The sequence below is a fragment of the Pipra filicauda genome, unplaced genomic scaffold (genome assembly GCF_003945595.2).
Source record: "Pipra filicauda isolate LSUMZ 115617 unplaced genomic scaffold, ASM394559v2 scaffold84_size4826128_pilon, whole genome shotgun sequence".
Classification (NCBI taxonomy): Eukaryota; Metazoa; Chordata; class Aves; order Passeriformes; family Pipridae; genus Pipra; species Pipra filicauda.
Genome location: NW_024105031.1, coordinates 3,384,933 through 3,406,388, shown reverse-complemented (window position 1 = coordinate 3,406,388; position 21,456 = coordinate 3,384,933). Strand labels below are relative to the sequence as shown.

Here is a 21,456-nt window from a genome sequence, read left to right as displayed (position 1 = left end):
ATCACTTTTATTGTGCATTGCATTTTATTGTCTTTTTTTACACATACCTTTCCTCAGCAAAGTCAATTTTTACTGTTAATGGCACTGATCCTCTAAAACGAGCTCTGGGAAGTATGAGCTGTATTTTTTCCTGCCTGTGCACCACCAGTATAAACGGACTTAGTAGACTCTTCTTCAAAGTTGTATTAGTGCTGGCACCTGTAAGACCTTTAAAGGTTCAGCTTTACCTTTCTGTATGAGGTGAAGTCTGAATGCACAGTTCCAAAAATTGCAATATTCCTATGACAGTTTATGGGGACAAAATAACAGTGAATAAACCCAAGACTTGTGTTTGTGGAAGGTGTCTTTTTTCTGCTTTGTTTTTTGTTATGAGCGTTTTTTCCTCTGCTCCTTGTTTGTCTGCAAAGGTGAAGCTCTTGTAATTAGAGATTGTATCCCTGTTGCAGTGCCCATGATTTGTCAACCACGTGCTATTTTTAGCTAGTTGTTTAGGATAACCTTCCCATGGCTGCTGACTTAGTGTAAGTGAGTACCAGGTGGTTAGTGCATCTTCTGACAGAACCTTGCTGTGATTCTTTTTTTTAAATTCACTTCCTTTTATGAAAATGTATTTTTGTTAGTGTAACAATTCTGTTCTGAAAATATATGCTGTCCTAGGTAGCAATTATCTGTCATAGTCTTTTTTTAATACATCTCTAATAATTAAAGAATAGTTGGATTCTGCAAAAGAAGACAGGCAGTTGCTGTGTCCCCCTCAACAAAACAAGACCCAGAAAGAAAAAACCCAACCAAATGAAAACCTCAATAGAATATATTGACTCATAACATATTTTTAACCAGGCTCCAAAGCAATGGAGGCAGAGTGCAGAGTGCTTCGTATGTTGGCTAATTGATTGCACAGCCTTTGATTGATGGGATGCAATTTGTTTGAGCATCAGCTGCAATTGTAAGCTGTAGGACCACGGCTGAAATGATTCATGCGCAGCAGCAGGATCTTCAGACTGAATTAGAGGCTTGTATTGACTGTGGCGCTGTGCATTATTTAAAGGATTGGTTCTGTGCCACTGAGTGTCTGAAGCAATTAACTGCTTCTCTCTGCTGAACAATCACTTCCTTTTTTTGTGAGTTTCTACATATCAATGGTGACTTTTAGGATAGTTTCTTTATTTTGGAGGCAAGACAAATAAAAATCAGTCCTTTTTTTTTAATTCGCATTCTTGTGATTTTTTTCCTCTTCATATAAAGTAAAAGAGCATTGAGAATACATTGGCTTTTTAATGTCTTTATATTCTTCTAGGAAATAATGGAAGAGCTCTGGAAGGGTGTGAAAAAAATACTTACATTTAACTTATTTTCCAACCACTCCATAAGGTTCAGCAATCTACAGACCAGGTCGGCCTGGATGCAGTGGTATTGCTTGCTTAAAAATAAAAAACAAACCCAAACCCTACTCTTACTGAGCTTAGGGCTTTAGGGTTTTCTGACCTTGAGGCTTTAGGGCTTTCTGACCTTAAACTGAGTTGTGCTTGGTTTCAGCAACAGCCCAAAGGAATCAGTCTCTAGCTGGTAGGGAGCTGTCATTCCTCCAGTGTGGTATCAGTCCAAGCCCAGCCTGGACTCCTGCGGTGCTGTGCTGGTTGGCAGAGCCCTGGTGTAGGGGACAGCAGAAATGATGCCCCTCTGCAAAAACACCTAGGAGCCACATGGCCCACATGGTCTTGTCCAAGTGTTTTTCCCAGAGATGGTTTGCTGGCACAGTGTGGGAGCTTCAGAATCTCGCTCCATTGGTCCAGGCCAGGGAAGCTTGTTGCACCCCAGTAATGAAAGCTGCTTTCCTCCAGTGACATTGCTACCTCATTTCTTCTAAAGTTAATGAGCTCATAGTTTTAATTAGACATAAATGGCATCTGTCATATCTGGTTTGTTTTTTAACTTTTTGTACTGCTGTAGTACTTCCAAAAATAGAGAACCAAAAGGGTAATTTACTTCTGAAGCTGGGCAGCGGGGTGGGCAAAAGTGTACCCAGAACTAGTAATGCGGGTCTATCCTTGTGTTTTGGTTATTCTCTGGAAAGGTATCCAGAAGTCCAAGTCAGTAATTCAAGACTACTTTTTATGTGGGGAGCATGAGAGTTTCAAGAGCTGTTGAAAACTGCTTCATTGAAAGATGGTGTTCAGAAATCAACACATCCGCCTCTGTTCCCTCCTTCTGTTGATTTTTAGGAGTTTCTTACCCGTTGTTTTTTCAAGATAACTTGGCTAGCCCTTTCTGCAAGGGAAGATGACTTGGGAGGCAAGACAGCTGGGGTGGCTTTTGTGAAGAGTGAAGAGGTGGGTTGAGGAGTGATGGAAGGAATTGAGGGGTGAACTTGGAAGAGAGAATGAGTCAGTAATGCCATGTTACCAAAACTGCTGAAAATGACATATGGCATCTCAGACACATACAGCCATGGTCCAGCTGCCTGCAGAAAGGACATGCAGGTGCCAGGAAGCAGGGGTTATGGGGTACAAGATCCAGGCCTGTCCACAAGTCTTGCTGCTACGAAGGGGTTAATTTTCCAGGGGGACTGAGAATCTTTGGGGCCTTATTTTGCAGTGTGTCCTGAGTGAGAGAGGTGGTGGAGTTGCAGGGAGAGAACTGAGAAATGTAGTTTTGTTTTTCAGGCTGGCAGCCTCGATGGTTTCTCCTCTGTGGTGGCATCCTGTCCTATTATGACTCTCAGGAAGATGCCTGGAAGGGTTGTAAGGGAAGCATCCAAATGGCCGTTTGTGAAATTCAAGGTAACTAATATACAGTAACACTTAGCTGCATGAAATTTGTCTAATAATGTTGCATTCAGGATGAGATTTCAGGTGACAAGAGCTATTGGGCAGCTTGATTTCTTCGGTATATATTTGTGAGAACTCAGTAACTTGATCTATATGCCAGTTTTTATTCCATGGTATTTTGAAAGTGTTGAGAGAGCTGCAAGCCTCAAATATCATGGGTATTCTATCATGCAGGTGGGTCACTGTTTTTCTTGAGCTGCGGTGGAACATCGCACAGCTTCAAATGACTCCCCATAAGCACAAGGCTGAAGCTAGAAATGTGAATAATAAACTTCAGTACTAGGTCTGCTCATTCATATTGGATTATTTGCCACATCTTTGAGGTTCAGTTACAGACTGGAAGCCTGAAAGAGAGGCTTGACAGAAGAGGATGCCCTTTCCATAAAAACTTCCAGATGATACTGATCACAAAACTGCCTTTCATAGCCTTTTGTCACACAGCTGTACACGTGTGTCCTGTCCATTCCCTTACTCTGAAGAGAAGTCATACAATGGTAGCAGGAGAAGTTGGAGCTGTAGGTTCCTCCTCTTTCACTACCGTTTGACCTGCCACGTAACATATCTGCTGAGATATTTCGTTGGGCTGGGAAGGGCCGAGGGTCTGAAATCTATGTTGCTTTCAGTTCATCCTGCAGATAACACACGAATGGACCTGATTATCCCAGGGGAACAATACTTCTATCTGAAGGCAAGAAATGCAGTTGAAAGGCAAAAGTGGCTGGTTGCACTAGGAACTGCCAAAGCCTGTCTGACTGACAGCAGGACACAGAAGGAAAAAGGCAAGAACACCCTTTTGCTGGCACATGCTGTTTGCTTTATATTTCCTCATCCTTGCCCTAGTATATGTACACAGAAATGTATTAATGGGAACATTAGCTAGAAATCTCAGGTGTTAACTCCCAGGACAGGAATTTGCAAACTTTGGCTTTTTCTTAAAATGTACTATGTATAAATCATGTAAAAACTGTGTGCTGGTGGATTCTGTAAGTACAATGAGTAAGTAGCTTCTGACTATGGATCACTGGATGCAAAGTGTACAAGAATGTAAAATCCCCACCTTCTTCAGCTGTCTGAATATAATGACCCAGCCTCTCATACCAGTGTCTCTTGAGCTTTGAAGTTCCTCAGACCCTTTCCTTCCACGTTCTAGCTGGGCTGTCTTATGCACTTCAAGAACCCCTTGGCAATTAGGAAAAAGTTTGCACTTGGTTCCAAATGTGCGTACTTGTATTCAGAAACTTAAATCTGACCATGGTGAGACTGTGAAAATTAATTCACTTATCTCTTTGCTTTCACCAACAATCTCACTTTCACCCCAGTGAAAACCCCTGTTGCTTACAAGCATGGCATGGTCGGTGTGAGACCTCATACCTTAACCTTGTGTAACCTCAGCACAATGACTATGCAGAAGATGGGAAAACAGGAAATTATTGTTAATGTCCTGAGCAAATGCAGGGGGTGGTGAGCACTTCATTCCCTTGAGGTGAGGAACTGCTTCTCCTCTTAGCCTTATGTGCGTCTTCACCAGGCTTTGCATCTGCTGGTTCAAACTGAATCAGAACTGAGTAAAAGATGCTACTGTAGGGTCCTACACAAAGTGGAGATCTGATGCACAGTGCCTAGAAGCGTTAAAAAGTTGTATCCATAAGCTGACATACAGTAGCACATGGTATAAAGCTACTGATGTATTTGCATAGCTAAACCACGTTAATCTTATTAACAGACAATTTATTTTGTAGTTCTGGGACTCTGATGTCAAAAAAAAAACCTTCTGAAAAATCTCAGATTGACCATTAGTCTTATCTGGATTAGTCGGCTCAGTTCTGTGTTCTCCAGTGCAGGAAACATATGGGTATACTGGAGTGAGTCCAGCAAAGGGCCACTAAGATGATTAAAGGCATATCTGGATGGGAGAGGATAAAAAAGATGGAGCCAGTCTCTTCTCAGTGAATGAACAAGAGGATAGATTTTAATACAAGCGACTCCATTGAGACATAAGCAAAAATGCTTATATTATGAGGATGAGGGAGCACTGAAAGGTTGCACAGAGAGGTCGTGGAATCTCCATCCTTGGCAATGTTCTAAACCTGACTAGGCATGGCCCTGAGTAACTTGCTCTGGCTGACTGCTTCGAACAGGGGAGAAGGAATAGCTGGTCTCCAGAGGTCTCTTCCAGCTTCATCCATTCTATGATTCAAGTGTGCGTATATATATCTATATTAAAGTAATCCTTTTGTGTTGGACAGGATGCATCTTTTACATCCAGTGTTTTCTACCTACAACCCTATCTAAACAGTGCTATTGCTTGGACCTTAAACTACTTTGTGAAAACAAAAGTAATATGTAGGGAGTTTGTGCTGTTTAAAAGGCCCACTACAGTCAAATGTTTTGTACTTGCTTGGCATCAAATACAATAAATTTAACTCTTCCTTTGTTTCACTTTTAGAGTTCACTGAAAACACAGAAGCCTTGAAGACTAAAATGTCTGAACTTAGACTGTACTGTAACCTCCTTGTTCAGCAAGTGCATAAAACGAAGGAAGCTAGCATTTCTGGTGTATCAGAACCAGAGGTACAGCTCTTTTTTGGTGCAGACCACATCTGTAAAGTCTTGAGCATTGTGAACTTTTCTGGTTAGCCAGTGTAGTATTCACTCACAGTTACTTAATGTTGCAACCTCTTTCTGCAGAGATCCTGTGGGAAATAATGTGCTCACACAACAGTTCTTGTTTAAATGGAGTAATACTCCATTGTTGCAAATAACTTGCCCAGAGCTGGGCTAGCGAGTAGTGAGATGAGATCTGGTATCTATGATCTAGACAATAACATCTCTGTAGGTGATCATGTGTATAATGGATCAAAAAAAAAGATCTTTTATAAAAAGATAACTTGCAAGAAGTGCACATTTTTCTGCCCCTGAGTCTAATATCCTGCTCAGCAAAACACAACCAAAACCATTAGAAGGTCAAGAGATGATGCAGACCTCAAAAGAAACAAAATTGGTGTAAAGAACTGCCTAGTTACCCTCACTTAAGTTAAGGTTTCAAACCTTTCAAATCTTCCTGACCAAAGAAGCCTCATTTAAGAAGGATCTTCTAGTGACAGCAATCTGCCCCTTGCTTTGAGAGAGAAATGCGTGAAGAGGGATGCACTTCACTTGCTAGAGAAGTTGGTGTGGAGTTCCAGGATGCCTCTCACTGGACAGATGGGTCCTCGGGTGCAGAACAGGCAAGGAAAACACCTGAAAGTTAATCATTTGTATGTCCAAACAATCTCTGCAAAGATACTTGATAAACTGTTTCTGGTGAATTAAAAGACAGTCCAGAAGCATGATGTAGTTTACAAATGACTAAGAGGCACTGTTAGAACTTGCAGCTCACAGGTGTTGACCTGTAATGTAGTGTTTATCCAGCTTGTATTTCATGCATCTGGGGGAAACCCGTCTTTCCTACTGACATTTAACTGGAAAGATTTATTGCTAAAAGCATTTCAGCATCAATAACTGCACTTCACAGAGATGAAGAGTATTGTGGTGATGTGATATTTCATTCTGCCCTTTTTTCAATTGCCATAAATTTTTGTTCTTGGGATTTTTGAAATTATTATCTGCAGATCATCCTGTATCTATTTAATTTGTTTAGTTTTCATTTCTCCTGTCAGTGGTGTTTCTTGGAATGCCGTTGTTGAATGCATACAGGCTTAGTATTTCATACACTTCTAACACCAACAAGATAAGTAACTAATAGGCATTGCTTTTAAAACACAAACATACTGAGCTTGTTGTACGAGAGGCTGACAAGTGGTAGTGCTGCGAGGAGACATAGCCCCAGTAATATGTGATACCAGTTCTCTAAGCAGCTGACATAACATGAATTAAAATTCAATAACTAGAAATCGTGACTGTAGCAGCTGTGGGCTTTGTAGACATTAGTTGCTCCAAACTGATCTTATGTGGTAAGTCCATTCCTTCCAATTGATTTCTTCCCACAGAATGAGATTGATATGGGAGCTCTGTTAAAATCAACCTGTGACACCTTCCTGAAGACTCTTGAAGAATGTATGCAGATTGCAAATACTGCCTTCACTTCTGAGTTACTGCATCAGACCCCACCTGGATCCCCAAATTTAGCAGTTCTCAGAACAAGCAAGGTAATGGCCAGTATCTTCTTCCCTCAGCCTTGACAGGGATGCTAAGGCATCCTTTTCTAAAGTAGCATTTGTAGAAGTAGGGAGTGTGTTAGGGAATGTGATAGCTAGTAGTCCTACACTGGACATACTCTGCCATTTCTTATGGTTTTCAAGCAACGTAGGGCCATTTTTAATAAGCAGTGACTGATCTCTTAACCTTTAACGATAGGTGAAAGTTATTAACTTTCAGGGCCTGCAGTTCCAGGTGCAGGCAGTGATGTTTCAAAGTACCTTGGCTCTATGGCAAGTTCATGCATTGTGGAAGCTCACAGCAATTATAACTCTGCTAAGCTACGGCAGCATCAGATCTGTGGTAATACGCCAATGGGAGCTGATGAGCTTATCTCTTTAATGACAAGGGCACTTTCTTGAATCCTGGATCCATAAGTACAGGCACAAAACTGGAGCATCTCTGGCAAACCGGAGGTTAAGGTGTATGTAGGAAGGTAGATGCATGACTGCATCTGAGAAATGATTACTTCACCATATCTGGTGTCTTGGCCTCATGTTTTTCTGGTTTCTCATAATTTTTTTTTTAAGTAAGGAAAACATTGCAAAGGAAACTCACTGCTTTGTTTCCTTTCCATGTGCTGTATGGTGTCTCACTTGACACTTCCTAGCTAGGTTCTGAAAGAAATCTTTCGATTTTCTTTCTTTTCCTTTTTCTTTTTTTCTTTGCAATATTGCAATGGTATAATAATATAGCACCTTTTTCACTTTTGTCTGTATACAGTCTCCAGGTCAGAGAATTAGTGAGGGTTTTTTTTCTGACTCCAGCTTGTGTTTGATAAAATGTGAAGTTTGAGATGCATGATACAGTCTTCTTTCTGTAAAGAATATTCTTCCCCCTCCATATCTTTCAGGTAAAGCACTCTGTCTTGTCCAGTCACACCTCAACAGAAAGGTATAATAAAAGTCTTTACTGTCAATCTCTTTCTAATCTGTTTTTGGTAGTGTCCTTTCCTTTTTTTGCTCTGCTCTTACTAGTACTGGACGCAGGCAGAACTGTATCACTCTGAAATGCATACTTGGAAGCAGATGCAACAAAAGGGATTTGGCTCACCCACTTCATGTCTCTTCCATATCAGCCCTTTCCCTTTTATTTTTCTCGGCAATCCACTTGGTTGACTCACAGGTCAATCACTGTCCAGCTCTCTCCCGCTTCAGTGCTCATTCCTGCATTTGAGGTTCCACTCCATAAGTTCATAAAATCCTTGATGGTGAGCAGACTATGATATGTGGAGTAGATGGCAAGGATATATATCTTTAATTACTAATGAGGAGATATTCTATTAGTTACAGTACCTGCCTGTGATTTTCATTTTTGTAATTGTATTTTTTTGATTATGTATCTTTTTAATAAAGATCACTGTAAACATATTTGAACTCTGCAAGCTGAGACTGAGTTGCTGCAAAGAGCTGCGTGGTTCTTTTTATTATTTTAGACAAGTCCTTTTGCTCACAGCAGCCTGTGGCAGCCTATAATTTCTGTCAGCTATTTTTCTCTTATTGTTATTTGCTTGTATTTACAGGAAGAAGCTTACCAAGCAATGCTTTATACACTAAATGTTATTCTTTCCCTTCCTTCAGGCAGATGGAATTGAACCCCTGTGAAAATGGCTATGTGAAAGCAGAAATTAACCATCAAGAGCAAACGCTTATTAAAAGTCTGGAATGTTTAAACTTGGAAACAAGTGAGGGGAGCAGTGATGTTTCTGTTGAAGATCACATAGCAGAGGATTTGGCAGGTAATTATATGCACTGTCTCTTATCCAGGATCATTGCTCTGTAAGTGTGAATGAAGGGATGTGTAGGCTGCCTGTGAGAATACCAATCCCTTGCTTCCCCAGAGAAGGAATATCAGTCTGTTTCAAACTGGTATCTGCTCTCTGTGAGTCTTCTGAGCATAGCTCCTGCTGCCCTTTTTGATGGTTTACTTGAGACTGAATGGGGAAGGAAATTAAAAATTCTTTTTTGGACAGGCTGAGGCCCTCCAGATGCTGATTGACCTATGAAACAATACAGCCTGGCAGAGCTTGGGCTCTTCTTGCATTGTGGACAGACACATTATGCCCAGAGGCTCTCCTCTGGGAATCCTGACACCTCTGCTAGTATGTAGAGCTGTAGTGTCAGAAGGAGGACATTGAGGCTTTGTGTGCCTGTCTGGGAGGGCTTGAACTTGTAGTCACTCTCGATTGCTTTGACAAATCTTTACAGGAAATTAACCCTTTTTCTGCAACTGAGAATGTACTAGGAAGCATCTTATTTTTTCCATTACCTTAGCAATAGCATGAAACTTGAATTTGTGCATGACTTCAGTAAAATACTGTTGAACTAATTCAGTAATCTGGATAAGTCTATTTAAGTAACATGATTTCTGCTCAGCCTGTTGAATGGACTGTACCATTCTTGAGCAGTAGCTTTCTCTACCTGGCTGTTATTCCAAAACATACATATGCAGTCAGTGAATCAGCTGAAGTTTTTAAGCCCAAGTTAATGATCATACTGATTTTGCTCTTACATGAGTTCTCTTTGGAGCTTTTCCCGTTTCCATGGCTGGTATCATGTAGTGTGGCAGGTCCTTGCAGAATAACATACGTGTGTTACCATTTAGCATAATACCTCAAGAAAGCAGCGCTAAAGCAAGATCAAACTAATTCAAGTCAGATTGTTGGTGTCATTTTAGCTACTGTGATTCCTGTGCAGAAAAGAGAAAAAACTACCTCCTCTTGCGTACACACATGTGAGTTGCAGAGGTTTGCTGGCAATACAGGGTGGAGTTAGGATGTGCAGTGCCATCCGTATGGGGTGGGCTTACCCAGCCAGCCCAAGGGCTTTTTCTCCACAGTGGCTGTATCTTGGTGCTCCTGGGCTCACCAGCTCTGCCCTGTCTCAGATGCTTTTCCCTCTCTCTCCCTTTTACTAAGAGCAGTCAGTCTTTAAAAATACTCAAGCACTTAAGTCCTGTAATAAATTTCTGTATGTCATTTAGGGCTTACAGTGTTTGAGTTTGAAATTTTGGAGGATGCCAGGCTTTTTGCATAGCACTCCTGTGGAGTCACTGCGGACTTGGGCTGTTTCTCTACTCACCAGCCTGTGTGTCTTGGTGAAGGACACATCAGTGTCATCACTCAAATTCTAGTTCCTTAGGAGAGACACTTGGATTGTTAATGTCAGTGACATCTGAGGCCACTTTTATTCTGCCCTGAGGAGAATGGCTCAAGTTTCATTGCTGCTACTGGTGTGAGTGGTTCTTTTTTCATGCAGCACCAGGCTTATTCAGTGGTTCTGCAAGTGTGCTTTCAGATGTCACTTGAAGGAAGAGAGTTCCTTGCAGCTTGATCCCTTCAGCCAGAAGCTCAGTTCTGCTTCAGGTTTCTCTCTAAACCTCACTGACACTTGAAAATATTTCTTTCCTGGAGAGACACATTCCCTGTGAAATCTTGGATCCTAGTTGACAGTCTTCCAGCAAGATGTGCTGTAGCCATAGCTTGTATGCTGCAGATGCTGTGAATGTATTGTTTTTGCTTCTTGAATTGTTCTAGAAGTTCTCCATGAGGTCAGAAGATCTTACCACCTATGGGATGTATAAGGAAGATTTTGTCTTCCTTCAGAAGTACTTGTGTAGTGCTGTATGTATTTGAAACAGATGTACTTGACCCCAAAGAAGAAATAAAATAGATTACAGCAGGGAAGAGGCACATGGATCTTTTTCTGGGAAACTTTAAAGATATTCGTGGAAATGGGGGAGAACATAGCAGTCTTTGATATCATACCGGTGTCTGTCTAAGCAGCCAGTTTGCTAACTTATCAGAAGGAGCAAGCAAGTCACTGTTATTTTTTTGCTTTTGAAAATGCACTGTGCCACTTTAACAGTACTGGGAAAGTTACAGCCACATGAGAAGTAATCTTCCTTTCAAGGAGATGAGTCTGCTCCCTGCTGTACCCAATCGCTTCTTCAAAGCTCTTCTCTCATAAGGCTGTCCTTGCTGAGGATATGTGGGCTCACCTGCATTGGTGCCTGGTGCTTGGTCTGTCTGATTAAAAGAAATGAGGAGGGAAATGTTTGAAATGTTGACTGAGCACCTAGTAGACCTGTAGTGAGAGTCATGGTGCTGGCAGGGAAGCTTTTAAACTGAATGATGCAGATATTCAAGTGCCTTCCTTCAAATAGGAGGGCATCTTGAAGAACAGGAATAACAATATGGGTATGTAACTGGGTTTTTTGTCTGTTTTTCTTCTGTTTCCTGTAAATGTTAGGCATTAAAGAAGACGGAGAGGACAAGCTGCAAGCTGTAGAAAGCTATGCTGCCAACAAGTTGTTGCAGTCGGAAACAAATTCTTTAAGTAGATTGACTCCGTGTGAGGAAGACAGAACTGAAAATGATTCTCCAACCTTCTTCAGTGTCATGAGCAATAGGTAGCACAGATTTCGATTAAAAGGATTATTGAAACTTTGTTAAGTCTTTAATTTACTTATTTTTAAGACTTTTCTGTCTGTAAAGATGTATTTACTGAGATTATTTAACAAGACTGCTTACAGCACAGTAATTAGAAGATGATACCTTTTGTAAAATTAACTGTTCAGGATGAAGTGGGAGGTTTTTCCTTGTTTCTAATTGCAGGTCTTGCATGCACACCACCAAATGTGTATTTTCTGCGGTCAGTTACTTTAACATAGTGAAACAAAAGCTGTGTTGGTGGTTTCATGTCTGTAAATTTTACCTCTATGCAAATGACATGGACAGGAAATGTAATTTTGGCATTAGAAGTTATGCAAAAGGAATTGTTAAGGTGACAATCTTTTCTGCTTGTCCTTGGCACCAGATTCAGTGATATTGAACTTCGGGAGGAGGAGGGCATACCCACAGAGGAGTTTCTGGAATCATGTTATGCAATTGTGCCTGTTCTGGGTAAGCAGCTTCTTTTCTCCTTTTGACTGCTGCCAGCTGCGAGAAAAGGTGGAGCTGTTAGTTTAGAAAATTTGTTTCTTCACTGAAGTGATATAGTAGAAACAGTATCAGCAGAGTCAATTTGATTGGTACCAGAACATGTTTCTTACTCCTTGGCTTTAAAGAGAATCCTCTCTCATTCAGATGGGACCCGTGTATAAACAGCTTGGAAACCCGTGGTCTGTCTGGAACAGCAATTTCTTCCCCTCAAAAGAGCAGCAGATACCTTACACATCCAGTACAGCTGCCAGCACACCATCAGCTGTAATCTGTTTGATTTTTCCAACAACTTCTGTCACCAGCTAGTGCAGCCCCCTGCCTGCATCTAACAGTGGATGTGAGGTCCCTGTGAGCATGCACCCTTTTGAAGACTTCCAGATTGTAGGTCAGAGTGTTTTAATGCTGGTACTGACTGAGGTGGACTGGTTGTACACCAAAGAAAAATTGCGTTTGCATCATTCATTTAGTATTCCCCCACCATTTAAAGCATTGTTAAGAGAGTAAATTAAATTAATTGTTACTAAAACATGAGGACTGGAAAAAGACACAATTTTAAAATATGGCCTTTTTTTTTTTTTCCTAGACAAGCTGGGACCAACTGTTTTTGCTCCTGTTAAAATGGATTTTGTAGGCAACATCAAGGTAACAGCTTGTTTCTAGCACTGGTTTTTGGTTTTTAAGCAAAATATCTATTTTAGGCACTAAAGCTCAAAAATATGTGGTAGGAGTCAATAGTGGTAGGCTATTTAATATTTGATAATGTTACCATCTGTCAGATCAGAGCACTGAAATGCCCCTAATTCTGTTCTTACAGTACATGCTGTATTTAATAAATCCAGTTGTGTCCAAACTTACAAAAATACTTGATTGACTGCCAAGTAAAACATCTGTTACACCTAATGAATATGACTTTGATTCTGAGCTGAACAGGTTTGTGATGTTAGCAATATTGACTTTAAGCTGTAAAACAAATGGAGGGGGAAAAAAACCCCTTCGCTAAGCCAAGCAGGAGGAAGTTAATGCATTAAGAAGCAGTTTCTCAGCAGGTTGGGGCAGACCCTGCAGTCTTGGTTCTTGTTCTGGAAGTTCTTCCAGCTTCAAGAACCTTCTGCAAAGGTTTGAAATACTGGTTATGAGACAAAATGCATTCATAGTGAGAGTTTTCATAGCTTTTCTTTCAAGTAAAAAAAAAAAAAAAAAGAAAAAGAAAAAGATATCTTCTGAGTGTATGATCAGGAACATTATATATAATCAGATTTGTTTAGCACCAAGTAAGAAAGGTATTTGGTTATCTTCGAGAAGGTAGCCACTGAAAGACTGAAAATAGAAGAGAGAAGAATCATATTTAAAAACTAAACATTGAATATTTATTGTGAAGTGATAGACAGCTGCTCCTTTAATGTAGAAGACAAGTCTATTTATCTACCCCTTATATAATGTTTCTTTTGTTTTTGTGAGGAATTGTGTATAAAAACTTAGAAATAAATTGAAAACATAAGCGTACCATTGACTGCTAAGTGTAATTGAAAATTTGCAGCTTAGCAGTTGTCAGAAGGTAATCTTGCTGGTAGTTGAAGTTCAGGACAAATGGAACTTTGCTTGGAGAGCATATTGAGTTAACTCCTTTCCACCAGTGTGGAGGATGTCATGTGAACCTGAAGGATTTTGTTGGACAGAAATGGTAGGTGCCATGTAAATTTTTGACCGAGGTGCTTTATTTTGCTTGTGTTAGCCAGATGGCTGACCAGATGTGTCTGGAGTGGTGCCCTGGACCGTCATGCCCACCTTGGCAGCGCAGCCATGCCATGGGGAGTATGTGACATGCTTGTGAATCTGCAGTATCTCTTAGCAGGAAGGAGTCCTGGTTAATGGGTGGTATTTATAGGACAGGTCCCTGTTTGGTCTTAAAAGCCTGAATGAAGCTTTATCTGTTGTATTTTCTCCAGAAAATAAACCAGAAATTTATTACCAACAAAGAAGAGTTTGATACCCTTCAGAAGATTGTGCTCCATGAAGTGAACGCAGGTGTAGCACAAGTTAGAAACTCTGCTACAGAGGCTCTCCTGTGGCTGAAAAGGTAATGACCTCATATCTGCATACATTATGAACTGCTAGGGTGCAATGAGAGGTCTTTCACCACTGCAAGCTTGTGTACATGGAGCAAACTGATTACTTTCCACAGGCTTCATCAATCCAAACTGGCCAGGTTCAAGATTAATGTGTTGTCTGTGGTTGTATCACTGCAACTTTGCCAAAAGGCCTGAAAAAGCAATTCCAGAACACTGGGTTTTTTTCCCCATGCAAGTGAAGTTACAGTGAATGACTAATCCTTCTGGGCCTGAGCATCAGGCAGATGATTTCAAGATGCAGCAGAAATGTTTAGCAAAGTTTTTTTCCCTTGGGCTGGGAAAGAAGCTGGAGGAGGTGGCTGCATTTTTTTGTTCAGAATGAATATGACTCCTTAATTCTGAGTTTTATTGCTCTTCTGAGTTGTATTGCAACTTTGGGGGCTTTGTTAGACTTTGGGTTACTTTGTTATAAACGTGGTTTCTTTTTATTTCATGGGTTCATCCTGACAGAGGCTTAAAGTTCTTGAAAGGGTTTTTGACAGAAGTGAAGAATGGGGAAAAGAATATCCAAACAGCTCTGAGTAAGTGCCAGTTGCTTTATTCTTCATGTCCTTCTGAATTTACATACTTGGCTACTTTCCTCCTCATTTAGAACCTGTATTTTCTTTTCGTCAGTGACAAGTGATGCAAGTAGTCTCTAAGACCTAACATTTTTGAAAGCACAGTTTTTTTAAATGGTTGCCTTGGGATGGGTTACTAGATAAGTGGTCAATGTTGATTTATTAGCAGATAAAGATTTCTGTAACTGGCATACTTTTGACAGAGGAGACAGTCATGTCTTAGGGAACCAAGAGCTTTGTCTCATTCCACTTTCTCTACTAGTTTGCAGTAAGAGTGCTCCCAAATTTGTAATTGCTGTTTTGTTAGTTTGTTAGTTCCATGTGAGATTGGCCATCACTCTTTGAAATCACCTCTTTGCCAGTATGGCTGTGAATTACCTGCATCCTTTTAGAAGGGAGTTTGTAACAGAGAAGAAGGATTTTTTTCAAGTGCAGAACTTCTGACACTTACCAAAGCAGGCTAGTACAAAGGCACAGCAAGTACAAAACAAAATATAAACCCCTCTTAGACTTGATTTGGTTATTCCTGAGTAAGGCCCTCTCTGTATGCATGAAGCCTAATGTTATAATAATCCTTTAAAACAGCTTTGAAACAGCTTTTTTTAGAGCTTTTTATTTTACCTTCTTTTAAACAGCTAAGCAGTCACCCTATAGGATTAATAAAATGAACTACTACAATGAAGTATGTAGCAGCTCTAGGAAGTGGGATTGTAAATACACTGCTACCATATGTGGGTGTTAAACACTATGGAAAGTCAAGGCATTTATTTGACCTTCTGAGTCTGAAGGCTTCAGCACTGAATTACTCCTTGAATGGCTCAGTGCCTGCAGCAGAGCCATGCTGCTGTTTTTTTCCCACTTTTTCATTCCCTTAAATATTCATTTTTAATCTCTGCGATCTCTTTGTGGTGAAGACTTAAAACTGCCATACATCTATGTCTTGATTTATGATTTTTTTTCTTTAAGACAATGCTTATGGAAAGACATTACGGCAGCACCATGGTTGGGTTGTCCGAGGGGTCTTTGCGGTAAGTATTTACCTCGGTCGCTGATAGAGCTGGGGGTCTTATTCGTGTGATCATATGTTGTGTAATTAATAAACTGTATTAAAATTATTAGATTCCTTTGCCAGAACCTTATTTTCAAGGTGAGGATTGTGGTTATCACTGTTTGGTCTTAGGCTTTAAGGGTGGAACCTGCTTTCTGGAGATGAAACAGGCAGATTGCACTTGCATGCACACTTTTTTATTATGTGTTTTTAAGCACAGTCTTGCAGGGCTATTAAAGAAAGAAATGAAGTTTTGAAGTTTCTTTTTTTAAGATTGATCTGTCTTTGAATATGAGCATTCAAGAAGGGTTAGTGCAGAATGTCTGGAGAGTTGAAGAAGAATATATTGGCTAGAGAAAATTTTTCATCCAGTCTGGCAGCTCCCCCTTGTGTTTGTCCCTGGAAAATTATCACTGAAATTACAAAAGGAAAAAGGAAAGCCTTGTCCAGGCAATAGTGACTTTGACTGGGAGAAACAGAAATGCTGGGGAAAGCTTTCTAAAAACCATTTTGAGAACTCAGTGCTGAAGTGTGTGACACTGGATTGGGACTTCCCTTAACAAACTGTACTTTATTTGGAGTTTGCACTTAATACATTTCTAATGTATGCTACTTATTTGTACAAAATATGATACGCAGACACTTCATAAAAATCAGGCCTCTCTGAAGATGTCTTAAACTGGGGATCTACACAAAAATAATAACAAATAAAAATAAAATAGCTTCCCTCGTAGTTAAAATTCCTAACATATGCACGTACACATAATTAAATTAAAGCTATGCAGTCTGAGTGCAAGGAGGGAGGTCTTAGAAGTTTTTTGTGGCTTTGGTTGTGTTTTTTTTCCTGTTCTATTTTGCAAATATAAAAGCTTTGGTTCCTCTCCCAGTTGGCTTTAAGGGCAGCTCCAACGTATGAAGATTTTGTGGCAGCTCTGTCTGTAGAGGAGTGTGATCCTCAGGAAGAAACATTTTACAAAGGAATGCAGAGGGACCTCAACATTTACTTACCAGCCATGGAAAAGCAGCTAAATATCTTGGACACTCTCTATGAAGTACATGGTTTGGAATCAGATGAGGTGGTATGACTACAGCAAGACCACATCTTAAAAATTCAGGGACTGTGTCTGTTAACAAAGATTTCTTCCATTTTGGTTCTTTTTGGGCATCATTTCTGTTCATTGTATCTTTTCAGGTAGGAAGGGTGTTGTGATTGTTTTGGGGGAAGATTGTGTGATTTTAATTTTTTTTGTTATGCTTGTTTTGCATTTAGATGCAGAGGTACTGTTTCTCTTTGGGTCATAACTCTGTCTGTGATGAATGTTTCTGACTGTTTCTCTTCTACCTGTGCACTTCCTCTTCTCTTCACCTCATAAAAGTAACAGAGCAGAATTTGGCCTTTGCTCCTGTACCTTAGGAGAGACCTGCATGTGCAGCAGAGCTATTGTGTGTTGTCAGCACCCAGGCAGGCGCTGCTGGTTCTTCCTCTCCCACTCCCTGTGCCCGCTCCCTGCCATGGTGTAGGAGGGCAGGGGTAGTGAGCGTTATAGTTACCGTGGTAGCAGAAGAGAAGAGCAGCTGAACACCAGCTTCCAATGCAGTGAGTTTGTCCCTTAATTTGGGTTGAGGCTTTTTAATGCAAATACTTAAATATTTGCATTAAATAAATATTTATTAAAGCAAATAAATATTTTAATCCAAATGTTACAGACATCTTCACCACAGATGTGTGTGACTGGTTGTCTGAGCAGTCCCAGAAACCAGCCTTTAAAACAAGGTGTTGTGTTCCTTGACCAGCTCCCAGTGTGTGCCATGGTTTTCCTGTCAGCTCCTGCCAGTGGACCACAAGAAATTTGCTGCCACAGACTGACAGAGCCCAGCTAATTTCAACAGTGCTTTACATAAGCATTTGAAGATCATGTCCATCATCCTGGCTTATTAAGGTTTTGGTGGGATTTTCTGTTTTGGGTTTTAGGGGTGTCTTAAATCAAAATCACACAAAACCAGAATATTTGCTTTTAAATTGAATACAGCTAGCAGTTCAAAAAGCAGATATCATTAGAATCCTACCTAGGCTACCAGTATGGGCAGAAACTTCATGAAAGTGGATGTGAAATGAAGAAAGTGTAGGGAAGCTAGACTTTGTGATGGAGCTACTATTACACATTGGACCAATTACAAATCTTGACTTTTGAAATTATTTAGAAGTGACTGAAAATTAAGAAAGTAAGGTTTCCCCTTTTTCCCATTTTGCCGATATTGATAAAAATGTGCTCCTTAGCATTGCTGCTATTAAGAATAATAAAGAAGTCCTTTTAGCTAGTGATATGGTTAAGGACTGTGCTAATGAGGTACTTAGAATTAGTAAGTCTTCGTAAATACAGAAGTCAGTGTTGCCATGTCAGTGTTGCCATACTCACAGAAGTAATACTGGCTTTTGCTATGCTAAAAACCATGTTGTCAGTAAAATGAATGTATCGCAGACCTGCTGCCCTGCATTGCTCTGTGACAGGAGCCTCTCTCCACACTGAATACTTGATCTTTTCTAAAGAGCCTAGCATTGTGAGCTTTAAGAAAAGCATATGATACTTGAAGAAAAGGCCAACATCACACTTGTATAAAGAAAGATACCAGGACTCTAATTAGGCATCTTATAGAATCATACAATATGCTGAGTTGGAAGGGACGCATCAGGATCACCAAGTCCAACTCCTGGCCCTGCACAGGACACCCCAAGAATCACACCATGTGCCTGAGAGGGTTGTCCAAATGCTTCTTGAACTCAGACAGGCTTGGTGCTGTGACCACTTCCCTGGGGAGCCTGTTCCAGTGCTCAACCACCCTTTGGGTGAAAAACTTTTTCATGATATCTAACCTAAACTTCCCCCAACTCAGCTTCATGCCATTTCTTCGGGTCCTGTCACTGGTCACAAAAGTAAAGAGATCAGTGCCTGCCCCTCCACTTACCCTCGTGAGGATGTTGAAGTTCGAGAACAGGTCTCCCTCCAGTCTCCTCCAGGCTGAACACACCACGTGACCTCAGCCACTCCTCATACAGCTTCCCCTTCAGACCCTTCACCATCCTCATTGCCCTCCTTAGGACACACTCTAATAGCTCAATATCTTGGATGTGAGGGCGATCTGGCTGCGACATCTGTCACCCCATTGATCGCCAGGGTTGATTCGGCTGATCTGGCTGGCTAGGCGGGTGTCCCCTTCCTCCCTCAGCGCTCCATGTGCGTCCCTCCCGAAGCTGCGCGCTCGGTCGAAGAGGACGGCCTCCCCGATAGAGACGGTACCGTTCATCGGTCAAGGGTATACGGTAGCTGCGCTCCCCTGCTAGAACCTTCAAACAAGCTCAAGGTCCATTTGTAGGAGAACGTAGGGTAGTCAAGCTTCCAAGACTGCAGACACATCCAAGTGAGGCGCTGCATGGGGCAGTTTGCCATTGTTTTTTTGTTTTTTTTTTTTGCAGTGCTACAGGCTGGGCACAGAGTGGCTGGAAAGCAGCCAGGCAGAAAGGGACCTGGGGGTACTAATTGACAGGAAGCTCAACATGAGCCAACAGTGTGCCCAGGTGGCCAAGAAGGCCAGTGGGATCTTGTCCTGTATCAAAAATAGCGTGGCCAGCAGGAGCAGGGAAGCGATCCTTCCCCTGTACTCTGCGTTGGTGAGGCCACACCTTGAGTATTGTGTTCAGTTCTGGGCCCCTCAGTTCAGAAAGGATATTGAGGTGCTGGAGCGGGTCCAGAGAAGAGCAACAAGGCTGGTGAAGGGACTGGAGCATAAGTCCTATGGGGAGAGGCTGAGGGAGCTGGGGTTGTTTAGCCTGGAGAAGAGGAGGCTCAGAGGTGACCTCATCACCGTCTAGAACTACCTGAAGGGAAGTTCTAGCCAGGTGGGGGTTGGTCTCTTCTCTCAGGCACTCAGCAATAGGACAAGGGGGCACGGGCTTAAGCTCCGCCAGGGGAAATTAAAGTTGGATATCAGGAGAAAATTCTTTACAGAGAGAGTAATCAGGCATTGGAATGGGCTGCCCAGAGAGGTGGTGGATTCACCATCCCTGGAGATTTTTAAACGCAGATTGGACGTGGCACTGAGCGCCATGATCTAGTAAATGGACTGGATTTGGACCAAGGGTTGGACTCAATGATCTCGGAGGTCTTTTCCAACCCAATCGATTCTATGATTCTATGATTCTTTCTTATATTGTGGTGCCCAAAACTGCACACAATGTTCAAGGTGAGGCTGCCCCAGTGCAGAGCAGAGTGGGACAGTCCCCTCCCTGGACCGGCTGGTGATGCTGTGCCTGATGCCCCCCAGGACACAGCTGGCCCTCCTGGCTGCCAGGGCACTGCTGACTATTAGTCAACTTGCCATAGACCAGGACCCCCCGTTCCCTTTCCTCAGTGCTTCCATTCACCCTCTCATTGCCTAGTCTGTACACACACCAGGGTTGCCCCATCCCAGGTGCATTATCCGGCACTTGCCCTTGCTAAACTTCATAGAGTTGTCATTGCCCATCTTTCTAATTTGTTGAGGTCTCTCTGCAGGGTCTCTCTGCCCTTGAGGGAATTGACAGCTCCTCCTGATTTAGTGTTGTTGGCAAACCTAGTATACCTTCGAGTCCTGTGTCCACGTCATTAATGAAGATATTGAAAAGAAGTGGGCTGAGGATGGAGCCTTGTGGAACCCACTAGTGACCAGATGCCAGTCTGATGTTACCCCATTCACTATTACCCTCTGTGCTGGACCCATGAACGAGTTGCTCACCCATCATGTTACATGGTTATCTAGTTATGTGCTGGGCATTTTGTCCAGAAGGATACTGTGAGTGAGTATCAAAAGCTTTGCTAGAGTCCAAAAAGATTACATCTCCTGGCTTTCCTAGATCAGCTGGGTGGGTTACCCTGTCATAGAAGGAAGTCAGGTTCAACAAGCGGGATTTTCCCTCATGAAATCATGCTGGCTGTGACCAATGACTGCATTGTCCTCCAAATGTTTTTCAATACCTCCCAGAATAATCTTTTCCATAATTTTACCAGGCACTCAAGTGATGCTGACAAACCTGTAGTTCCCAGGGTCTTCTTTCTTCCCCTTCTTGAAAATCAGGAAAATGTTTGCCAGCTTCCAGTCAGCTAGGACCTTTCTGGATTCCCAAGACAGCTCAAAAATCATCAAGGCTATTTAAAGAGTGTGGCTTCCTTGTTCTGTCATTTTCTCTGAGTTGTATCTATGTGTAGTCCCTACATAATCCAAGAGGGATCAGCAGGAATCAGGTTTTAGTTTTTTGAATTCTTTTAAATTAGGTAGTACATGTTTTGAGTACAAAGTCAAAACTTTTAACCAAAGCTCTATTCAATTATTTCACTACGCCCAGTGCTAAAAATGAAGCAGAGGGCTTTTGGTATTCAGCTGTCTGCTTCTTCTAAGAATGAATACAAAGAAAACACCCCTGCAGTAAAACAACCAACTCTCTACCCTCTGTGGTTTCCTCAAGGTTTTCAACTGTCTGTGAGAAACTTTGCCCTAACAGTTTTTAACTTAATGCTCTGGAAAGGTAATGGAGACCACATTTCCACAAAATATCAACTGGGTTAAGGGGAGACCAGGAAGAGATCCCTCTTCTCTAGAAATTAACTGTCAGATCATGATGAAAATTGACTTCCCTTTTTGCTCTTAAATTTTTCCAGTAGCAGGAAAGCGTATTCAGCACTTAAAATATTTGGAGGTATTTTTGAGTTTTTTGTTGGGT

At 41.5% G+C, this 21,456-nt stretch overlaps 1 protein-coding gene across 1 annotated transcript in view; it reads left to right on the top strand.

The window, feature by feature from the left end:
- Positions 1–18,429, top strand: part of PLEKHA8 (pleckstrin homology domain containing A8) — a 33,155-nt gene extending 14,726 nt beyond the window's left edge. The window contains exons 2-14 of the mRNA XM_027723785.2: positions 2,664–2,780; positions 3,452–3,607; positions 5,275–5,399; positions 6,818–6,976; positions 7,879–7,919; positions 8,606–8,763; positions 11,276–11,435; positions 11,843–11,928; positions 12,551–12,609; positions 13,914–14,044; positions 14,547–14,617; positions 15,623–15,684; positions 16,592–18,429. Of these exons, the coding sequence (XP_027579586.1) occupies positions 2,664–2,780; positions 3,452–3,607; positions 5,275–5,399; positions 6,818–6,976; positions 7,879–7,919; positions 8,606–8,763; positions 11,276–11,435; positions 11,843–11,928; positions 12,551–12,609; positions 13,914–14,044; positions 14,547–14,617; positions 15,623–15,684; positions 16,592–16,789 (1,523 nt within the window). The 3' untranslated portion in view covers positions 16,790–18,429. The remainder of the gene's footprint in view (positions 1–2,663; positions 2,781–3,451; positions 3,608–5,274; positions 5,400–6,817; positions 6,977–7,878; positions 7,920–8,605; positions 8,764–11,275; positions 11,436–11,842; positions 11,929–12,550; positions 12,610–13,913; positions 14,045–14,546; positions 14,618–15,622; positions 15,685–16,591) is intronic.
- Positions 18,430–21,456: the final 3,027 nt, after the last annotated feature.